General features: G+C 39.6%; 1 protein-coding gene across 1 annotated transcript in view; it reads right to left on the reverse strand.

Moving 5' to 3' along the window:
• Positions 1-11,036, reverse strand: part of LOC106473239 (zinc finger protein 664-like) — a 28,690-nt gene that overhangs the window by 11,882 nt on the left and 5,772 nt on the right. The window contains exon 2 of the mRNA XM_022401714.1: positions 4,322-4,428. Coding sequence (XP_022257422.1) covers positions 4,322-4,428 — 107 coding nt within the window. The remainder of the gene's footprint in view (positions 1-4,321; positions 4,429-11,036) is intronic.

Below are 11,036 nucleotides of genomic sequence, written 5' to 3' on the forward strand. Positions count from 1 at the left end.
TGACATAAATTCATAAAATAGTAGTTCAATAAAAGTTTGAATGCAAGTCAACAAACGAGATGACATGGCCTCTCACCTGTGACCCGTCTCGAAAGGGTTAATCTGCAAGTATCACCACCACGACAAACAACTTGGTGGAGGGCCACAATCAGGAGGAAAATTGAATGAGGGAACAGAGGTACCTGTAATACATGTGTGAGGACTTATCTTGATTGGTTCAGCTCTGAATCCAAAACCCAGTCACTGGGAATTGACATCCATGTGGAGGTAGGATGAGGGATCCCAATCGAATGGGCGAACTATAAAGCTACAACATTCCCTTGGATAAACCTGTACATAGAGCATCAGACTGCAAGACATCTTGTCAACTACACCAGCAGAACACAACCACCCTTCTCTCAACTGAATGATTTGATCAATATTTGTATCGTATATCATTATCACATTCAGGAGTTTGGAACTGGAAAGTGGTAAGGACTTCCATACTCAACTGGAAGAAAAAGGAGGGAGAAAACGTAGTGGAGAGTCCGTACAAATGTCAACACTGGAGACAATGCATGGGTGACCACGAAAACCCTAGTTTGAAAAGCAGATCATACCTGACTTATTCAATCAAAGGAATGGCATGTATGGGCAGTTATCCCCTTCTACTATATTCATGAAGTCAATGGGTGAGTACAGTCCAGAACAAGAATATAAATGAAGCAAATCAATACCACGAGAAAACACCTACAATCGATCTTATGGAACACACCATCCCAACAGTGAGCATTAAGTGGCATTAAGTGATCCCTAATCAATTTGTAAGAAGAGGAAAAGTAAGTCGAACAGGTGAAAAACCCCGACCCAATGAACAATAGCAAAAAACATTCCACTTGCGTTGATAAACATCCAATGAGGAAGGGTAAATGGAATGAGCTAAAAATGAAGGAACTTGCTAGGACAATCTGGATCTCTTGACCAAGAACCAGATATGAAGACAGAGGATATGAAGGACTGGATGAAATTCCAGTAACCAAGATTAATGTAGAAGGGATGGAGGAAGAGGTAATGGTGGGGCAGATTGGAGCTGGAGCAGTAGTTGTGCCAGCCAGTAAGGAACAATCAGAAGGACCTGACACAGAGTGGTATGGATGATCAAAATCACCATGGGAAGAGAACAGGTGGGAGGATATACATACAGGTATTTGTTGGTCCAATCTTGACTGAATGCATCGACGGCCAATGTAAGTGGATGAGGTACATGAGATCAAAACAGAGGTAATTTGGTATTGAGGGGTGTGGCAAACACATCCAGGTGAGGAGTACCCCACTGAGGGCATAGCCACTGGAAAACGAGAGGATCAAGAGACCACTCCGTCGAATAAACTTTGTTGAAATGGGAAAGACGATCTGCAAGAACAGTGAATGCACCCGGAACATAGTATGCAAAGAGACGAATATCAAGTGTGTGAGGCCAAAAAAGGAAATTCAAAGTTTGGTTACAAAGGGAAGGAGAACAGGTGCCACTTTGGTGAGTGATATAAACCACCACCGTAGATTTGTCAGAATGGATCATAACCAGAAGATTCCTGGCAAGATGAAGACAATGATTCAAAGTACAATGTATGGCCAGAAGCTCAAGGATGTTGATATGGTAAGATTGCTCGACTGGAGACCACAGACCTGAAGCTTCCTGCTGTTTGACCCAACCCCCTCAACCCTGGAGGGAAGTGTCTGTGATGATATGTAAATTTGGATGTGGGGGAGGAAGCAGAACACCTGCTGATGTGTGAGCCCTGTCCAACTACCAATGCAGATTGTTGAAAAGGGGAAGAAGAAGGGAAATAGGAGCCTCTAATGGATCCTACTCAAGGTTCAACTGGTCGTACAAGGCCCACTGAAGAAACAGCATATGCACCCAACCCAAGGAGGTAGGGGCTTCCATAGAATACCACACACCCAAAAGCAACAGAACCTCACGAGCATTAATAGAAAGAGCAGTAAGGGCACGGAGAACTGAAATCTACTTTGAATGGAGTTGAAGAGGAAAAAAGTTGGGCTCAATTGAGATGTTGAAAAAAAACCATTCAAGTGGACAAGATATTGGGTAGGTATAAGGAATTACTTTTCCAACTTGATTAACTCACCCACACGACTGCCACCAGGAGCAGCAAATGAGTGTGATGGGCAGATTCCTGTTCAGAACAAGCTAATAGAAGCCGGTCAGCCATGTAATGGTGTAAGCACAAACCCCGAGCATGCATGTCGGGCAAAAGCCTTGACTACTCGACAAAAGACATAAGAGGCTGAAGCAAGCCAGAAGGGAATGGCACAAAAGTGATAAACTACCCTGTGATGAACAAACTGATGATATCACCTCGAGAGACGAGATATTAGAATATGCAAATAAGTATTTGCAACATCTACCTTGCTCATAAATAAACCTGGAGAAAAAGCACACCTGAGGATGAGAAATAACTCTGTGGTAAATCGGGGGAGAACCAAAGAGTGATAGAAATGGAACTGACCAATCACATGCCACCAGTCCGAGTTTTAGTTACCACAAATAGTCTGGAATAAAAACCCGAAGAAGGATCAGGTACAGGTTCAATAGCTTTCTGGGAGAGAAGATTTTGTACAGCCTCTGACAGATGTTGACTGGTGGTTGGATCTCAAGGTAATGGAAATGATATGGGTACCAGAGAAAACAGAGGAGGGGAAAGGATGTGGATGACAAGTCCCTTGGATAATACCCAAATAACCCACTGACCTGTGGCAAAAACTCGCCATAGGGGAACAAAATTTGTCAATCGAGCCCCCACTGAACAAGATTCAAAAGTCTCAGGAAAAAAGGGCCATAAGTAAGTCCCAGAGACAAGAAGGTGGTAAAAAAACTTCAGACTATTTGGCAGTCCCTCTCCAGAAGATCCCAACAACAGCAAAACCACGTTTGTAAAGAAAGAGCCAAAGAAAACAAACATGCCAATATGGAGGTAATCAAGGAGAGGCTATCCCTCGAAAAACCCTAAGGATCGCGGTGGGGTAACTCGGAAAGGAGGTGGATGGTCAACAAGTACCACAGGAGAGTTGATAGGGTAAGACATGGGTGGGAAAACTGGGTATGAGACAAATAAACAGGATGATCAGGGTCCACCTCCACACAGACAGAAGTGATTCCAACTGTTGAGAATCAAGAAATGGAAATTCAACCTGATGCAATGCTAGAGCAAACTGATCTGAAGCCCATGGAGGGAGAGGCATGCTGAGAAACAAAATGCTATGCATAAAGCCTAATATCTGGGGAAGGGGGGGAACACAAAATACTGAGAGGAGGGGATATCAAGAAACAAAAAAGGAAGGGAATTATAAGAAATTGGGGAAATGGATAAAACAGAACACACCTAAGAAATCATGACTAAAAAAAGCTGTATTAGGCCTAGCAGATTCTGCATTAGGAGCATAGAAAGACATGGCAAAATCAGGTGGAGGAAAAAGGATGTCAAAATCCACATCAGCCCAAACAGCTCCAGCATGTTCAAGAGAAATATGGGCAACATTAGGAGAAGCAGGTTGACCCATATAATGATCAATCTCACAGCAGATGAGAGACAATAATTCAATAGCCAAGTTATCCCCACCTGGAGCCCGTGTAAACGTGCTGGTAAATGGTATTACCTCCAAAGTGGAAATTTGGACTTTGAAATTCATTGTTAACAATGAATGATCAGAGACAACAGTGTTAGAATAAGGAAACGAAACTGGGAAAAAATAAGTTATCTTTACGTTCGCAAAATAAAAAACATCTGAACACGACCACTGCCAAACGAGAAATGACAGTTTGATAGAATCGAATAGAGGGAGTCAAATGCAATGGAGGGTGTGTCGCACTCCAACTGGTGGAGAGTTGTCACATGAGATGCAGTTGAACATAGGGTATGTATGAGCTCAAGGCTTGTGGCAAGCAAAAAAATGTTTAAGATAAAGGGAAGTTATTTATGTGATGGGAAGTAATGGGAAGTAATTAGAATTATTATTAAGACAAATGTCTTCCATTCTTTAATATCTAGTTTTTTTAATTTGCTGATTCCAGGTATCACAGAAATGTAAAAATACAAAAACAGATGTAAAATTAATGCAACAAGAAGAAGAGTGTAACAACAGTTTGTGGAAACATTAATGCTATAAACAGGTTTAGAGAACAGTTTATTAAAGTTTGTGAATTTCATGATTTCAAACATTTCAACACAGATTCTGCTTCAGTTGCATGGAGTTCTTAAGACATCTTTACAGCTTTATAATAACTTTTAACAAAACTATAAAAGTTTTGAACAAAAATTACCTCAGTTTTTTCTGTTCCTTTATCACAGTTCTCTTCTTGTTCCTCTTTCACTACACCAAACTTCAAAATGGTATGTAAAGATCTTTGTTGTAAGGAATTAGCTTCTCCTGTTGGTAAAAGTATAAATAGTGTTTATTTGTGTATAACAACATTGAATGTAAATCATGCTTCACTGCATCATATTCAAATACCACAAAACGTATTTTGATGAATAGGTCTCATATATAATTTCCTTTGTGGTACACAGGTATGCTGAACTATAGAACTATCAATTATAAAAAAGTGCCAAAGTTGAGCAATAAAAGAGAAGTAAAAACTTTAAGAAAATGTTCTCATCTTGTACCTAGGGCAGATTGATCCATCAGGACACTGCAAAATCAGTGGGGCATTGCATTTCATACATTCTTAAAAGTTAGAATTTTCTTAAATCAAAAACGTATTTCCAATAATAATTACCTCCTGTAACACTACAGCTATTACTCTACTTCTTCCTTTGCCCATCTAAAAATTGGTATTATTTTTTTCTCGATTGGTCAAGTCTTTTATACCCCACTTAATTGCCCTTGGTGATATTTGTCTCGTGACACTCTCCCCCTATGCCAATGCTTCCTCTATCCAGGCTCAGAATGATGGGATCTTGTATGCTTCACTCAACCCGAGGAAACAGAACTCATCTGTTCTGGAATTATGAACACTCATCCAGACTCACAACAGTGTGGACTTGTAAATTTCACTTGTTTCTGGAATTACGGGGAGAACATGGAACAAACTATGGTCAACCAAGGACCCAGAATGTGACCACTATGCATTTGGACCACTTATAGAATCTTGAGGGTAATGCTCATTGAAGAGTCCTGTGGAACACTGCTCTGGAAACAGTGCAATAGGTGAACCAAGTTCCCTAAATTTTTAAAAGCAATCCAATGATTGGCAGGGACAAACAGAATTCCGTTATGCTTTACTTATGATAGTCCATGAGTTGCAGTCCAGCATAATGCAGTAACACCACCTGGTCAGCTTCTAGGTGGTGTTATGGAACACCTCATTTCTACAGAGGCTGTTACAACCTAGATAAAGTATATTGTATTAGTGGTTGCTAGTGTGGAATTGGTTTAATAAAAGCACAACTGCTTGGGCAACATTCCCCACAGAGTGGGATCCTATGAAAAAGAGGGAAGGGACCCTGAAAAGCACAATACAGACAAGTATGGAAATGAAAATACTCACACCTCTGTATCATCTAGCAGAAGTGGTTAAGATAGCTACAGGGGGTAGCTGAAAACCCTCAGATGAAGATGCTGTCAGATCACGTAAATAATGTGAGATAAAAGTACTGGGGAAGGTCTACATACAAGTCCACACAATGTCCTCCATCGGGCAATTCAAGCGGGCCACTAAGGACATAAAAGTGTTATGAAGTGCTATTAGACTGGACTTGCAGAAGATTCCTCACCTTCAAAGAGAGCCCAGAATAAGTGATATTGATCAATGTAACCGGAGGTAAATCCTGGGAACAAATGATCCCAATGAATAAAAAGTCATTGTCTAGTATCTCTAAAGGCACTGATGTGGGCAACAAAACTTTCAAGACCTTCACTGGACATAAACAATTGAAATATGATTGATCATAGAAGTGAGAAATAGTGATTAGATGACTTGGTGAAAAGGATTTATCCCCTTCCCTGGCTGACAGTGTCTTAGGGAAGAAGAACCTATCTGAGGACGTAGGTAGAATGATAAAGCATCCTGTGCACAATCAGCAGAAACTACTCACCAGCAATGTCTGTAGGTCAGCAGGAACAAAAAATAAACCTTAAGGGAAAAGTGATACACAGCACTTAAGGCTAAGGCCACAAATGGATGTTGAAAAAGGGCATGTAATGTAACCATAATATACAATTTAGGTAATTGGAATTGTCGTTTGAAACAATCATAGAATTTTCGAGTATCAAACGGTAGTCGATAAGGCCACCTTATGCAAAGCAACTGGGGAGGATGCAAAACCCTAGCCAAAGAACCAGGTCAAAAAACGAGTTATGGTTGGCACTTCTAATGGAAGTGAGTTCAACCTCCTCTCAATACACTATTGCCAATATGTGTGCCATTTCAGTCAATAAATATCCATCGCATGATTAAGCAAATACTGAGATAGATAGATGGTAACCTTAGGAATTAAACTCCGATGCCATACAAAGGACTGCATAACCTCCATGCCTGAAGCTTGATCTTCAGGATAGCCAGGTGTATGATATCAGATCATGGCTGCCTCCATGGGAAATGGGAAGAAATGGGCACTTCTTAAGGTACCACATAAGCATAAAGGATTTATCTGCCAATCCAGTCCTATCAACAAGACCTTACAATGGGATGAATCATAGCTAGTACCTTGGGTAACATACAAATTGCAGGGAAAGCCTAGAGTTGTAATCCCATCCTGTCATGATTGAATGCATCTATTGCCAAAAGCAGAGGGTGAGGAGTTGAAGACCAAATTGCCAGTAGTTGGGTGTTCCAATGAGTGGCCAATCCACCAATCATAAGTGTTTCAAAATGAGAGCAAATCCAATAGAAAACCTCATGATGCTGTATCTATTCTGTTGGGATAATCTGTTTGGGTCGATACAATTGACCTGCTACCACAGTCATCATCTGTGCAACATGGCAAGCTTGGAGGGTGATATGATAGGAGTGATCCCGAGAAAGGAGATCCAAGGTTCAAAAACAAAAAGGCCTGGACTAAGAGCCTCCTTGATGGGAAATGCAAGACTCCACCTTGGAATTGTCGGAATGTAGCCTGACGATTTTTCCCTTAATAACTCCAGACTATGAGACATCGCCTTTTGTCTAGCAAGAAAGTCTAAAACATTGTGCATAGACCCTGGAATTCATGACAGTTGAGATATGCAACATCCCCCAAAGCAAGGCATTCAAGAAGAAATAGATCTCTGGATGAGGTGGCGGCAGAGAAACCCATACCTTAGTATTGTTCTGAGCTAACTACCCTAAAATAATATATGAGAGAGGTCTTGAAGAAGGAAACTGGGGAATTCAGTGTATCACTGTTCATGATCCAGTGGTCGCATAAAGACCACTGAAGGGATTCCTTGTGCACTTGTCCAAAAGTCATGAGGTATTCAAGGTATGCCCACATTTCCAAAAGAGAAAGAACCATCCATGCAGTGGGAGAAGGAGAGGTGAGTAAGAGTCGGTTTTTCTGTTCAACAGCTTGGAGCTGGATGGGAGTTGGCTAAGCCTGACTGAGATACATGAAGAAAAAATTACCTAGACTGACAACATATTGTTTTGAAGTGAGAACAGATGTCTCAGCTTTGATGATGAAGCCTGCCTTGGTTGTTTCTGAAATTAGAATCCGGGTGGGACATTCTGACAATTGACAAGATGGTGCCAGCAGTAACTAGTCATCCAAGGAATGGTGTGGATGACTAGACAGGCCTATGGAAAAGAGATGATGAGAAACAACATGTAAGATTCGACAGAACCTATATAGTGCCAATGCTAGTCTGAAGATAAGAACCATGAACTGCAGTATCTAACCCTTGTGCATAAAACACAGATAGTGGCGAGACACTACCACTATGACAATGTGCAGATAGGAGCCGATGAATTCGAACTTGGACATCCACAATCCAAGTAAAAAATTGCCAACTCAGAGTGAGGAATGATTCACTTTTGAAGTTTGGAGAATCTAGGAATTGATATAGATGAGAAAGGTCGATGACTAGACGCCTGTCTTCTTGGGTCCAACAAACCAACAGGAATAAAACCCCAGAAGAACTGGCATGACTCTCTCTCTCTAACAAACTCTGATAGCCCTAGAACGAAGTTCCAAAATCCGAGGATCTGTGGGAGATGAAAACACTACATGTTGGGTGTGTCATGGTGGTGAAGATGTGGACTGAATTACTACTCCTGACTCAAGGACCTGTAGTGCCCATGGATCCGTGTTTTATCATACATCTAGAAATTCTTGGATCCAAACCCCCCACACACCACAATGGCACACAATAGTCACCAACACCACTGGTGATGTTTTGACCAAGCAATGAAACCCTCAGATATGGACAGAATCTATTCTGGGTACCAATGGATTGAGGAGCTGATTTCCGGGGTCAGAACCTTCGAATAGGGGCAGAACTATTATCCCCTGTAGGATCCGAGAAAAGTTCAGATGCCAAGAACAACAGGAATAAATGTAGAAGCCGACAATTGAACCAATGTGCATGCTAACAATGTTCCCAGCTCATCATCAATGGACTTGGTGATTGTGAGAGTCTTCCAATAAAGTTTGGAGGGATAATAATAACTTTGATCTGATTTTAAATTTTAATTGTTCTTCTGTATGCACCATGTGATATTGCCTGGAATGGTCTTTAATGCCAATCTGCTACTGGCATGTACCAATGTGAGAAGGCAGAAAGAAGGATCTGGGAAGAAATTCTACCAAGTTTCATTCAAAGTTTCCACTGCTATTGAAGTTAAACCTAGAAAGAGAAGTCCAACCCATCCCAGTCTGAGACATCACTACTGAACCAGTACTAAACACTGGATTCAATGGTGGCAAATTACCTCCAGATGGGATGCCAGTCCACTGTAGGTTAACCCCAGCTACCCGTTATACAGATACATAGACTTAAAGAACTTGAGTAAAGTGTCTTCCTCCTGTACACAACAGAACATTGCAATAAAAGTGTCAAACTTAAAAACTACCCAGATATATGTAATTAGTGGTATCCACTAATCAATCAGGCAACTGCTCCATTAATTCATCACATTCAATTAATCAACTATGACAACATTCCTCAAACCATGGTACTTACACACAATTAAAAAACAAGTTAGAGACAGGTGCTACAAGAGAGTTGCATTCTTGCTAAGTCAGCATTTTAAAACTGGAAGTTAAGAACATAAAGAAATACTTGGATTAACTGATAATCCAAATGTGGATTAATTGATTATCCTCATGACAAGCAATGTAATCTTAATTTTGAATAACCAACTGAATAATACACATAGAATTTTCATTAACTGTTTGTTATAATGAACAAAGGCATTAATAATCTCAAACACAGCTTATAGAAAGATAATGGAATCTAAATTTATCAATTACAATTCCCCTGTACTGTACACCGAGACAGAGTGGTTGCTGGAGATCAGAATGAAATAAAATGGTTTTCACCTTTAAATAACCAGCAACAATGGATGACACATCATTAAAATACCAGAGTTGAATCTCCACCCTGCAGGGAAAAAAAAATCATACTAAGGAAAATAAATCTGATATGATGTTCATTATACCAGCAACATAACGTATGTAAATGTAAGATGTGCAAATGTAATCACATTGAAAATCAAAACCAATAAATAAAAACAAAATCTGGAGATGTGTGTGTAGGCATCCTGCAAATCCACTTCAGCCATCCACTGGTTTTGTTGAAGAAACCTTTTTTAAAACTATCATGTTTTCCATTTTGAAAGGTAACACAGATCTCCATTACTTCGGAACAACAAAGGGATGAGAGTAAAAATCCTGAGACTGACAGATCAGAATCCCTAATGCATCCAAAAGAATATCTTACAGACAAACTAGATCCTGTGGATGAGAAAATGAAATAGGTTAAGAGGAAAGAGGAGAAATGTAGTGAAAATACAGAAAAAGCCAAGTCCATAGAAATGGGTGAACTCAAGAGTTTTTAAACCAATATTCTCATTGACAAATAATGGTACAGAAAGGAAACATTTCATTAATAAAAATGAGGAAAATTGTAAGGAAAATGAAACATAGATTGTTCACCTCAATCAGAAATATTTAAAAAAAGTATCATCTGACACAAGACTTGTCTTATATTACATTACAGAAACAGATTCAATATTTCAATTAACTAATAGCTGATGGATAAACTGAATGAAGAATGAGGGTTAGTAAATAAGTCTTGTCCTTCAGAAACGAAGATGAAGAGGCCTAAGCAAAAGATCAGTAAAGGAAACATTTTATTATAATGGTCCAATGTGAACATGAAACAACACAGAGGGAACTGCAGATAACTAAGCTTACATGAACTGAATACACTGATTAATATAAACCAACTTTCTACACCAATAATAATAATATGTAATTATACCAACTAATCAGGGTCAACAAAAAATACCAATGATTACCTGATACACCAATAGCAAATAAGGAATAATGTCTCAATTTAAGGAAGAACAGCTTCCAAAATAGCTAACAAATCATGTGCTATAAACATGGAAGTGCACTCTCATCCTATCAACACCTGTGAAAAATAAGTCAAAATTAGCTCAAATCTATGCTTGCGAATTATTATGAAAAAGCCTTTGTTAAAACAGACTGAACGTCCCTATTATGTGTAGGGAAGAGGACAATGCATAACTAGGCAACACCCCAATATAACTTGAACATGCATCTGTGGTTTAAGGACACCCGCTGTGCAGTACAGAACAGCTGACAACTGAAGTTGAGCGAAATCTTAATGTGTGTGTTTTTGTTTTTAATCACTAATCAAATAAAGTTAACCAAGATAAAAATATTTTGTATTCCTCTCTTAACAGCTAAAAATAAGAGAGACTAGGCTTGAACTGGTCAACTCACAACTTTAATGTATGCAGGTCCTGCACGCAAAAACCCAGGATATCATGCAACACCAGAAATTTTGCAACCAATATTAATTTCTGAATG

The sequence above is a fragment of the Limulus polyphemus genome, unplaced genomic scaffold, assembly GCF_000517525.1.
Source record: "Limulus polyphemus unplaced genomic scaffold, Limulus_polyphemus-2.1.2 Scaffold5996, whole genome shotgun sequence".
Lineage (NCBI taxonomy): Eukaryota > Metazoa > Arthropoda > Merostomata > Xiphosura > Limulidae > Limulus > Limulus polyphemus.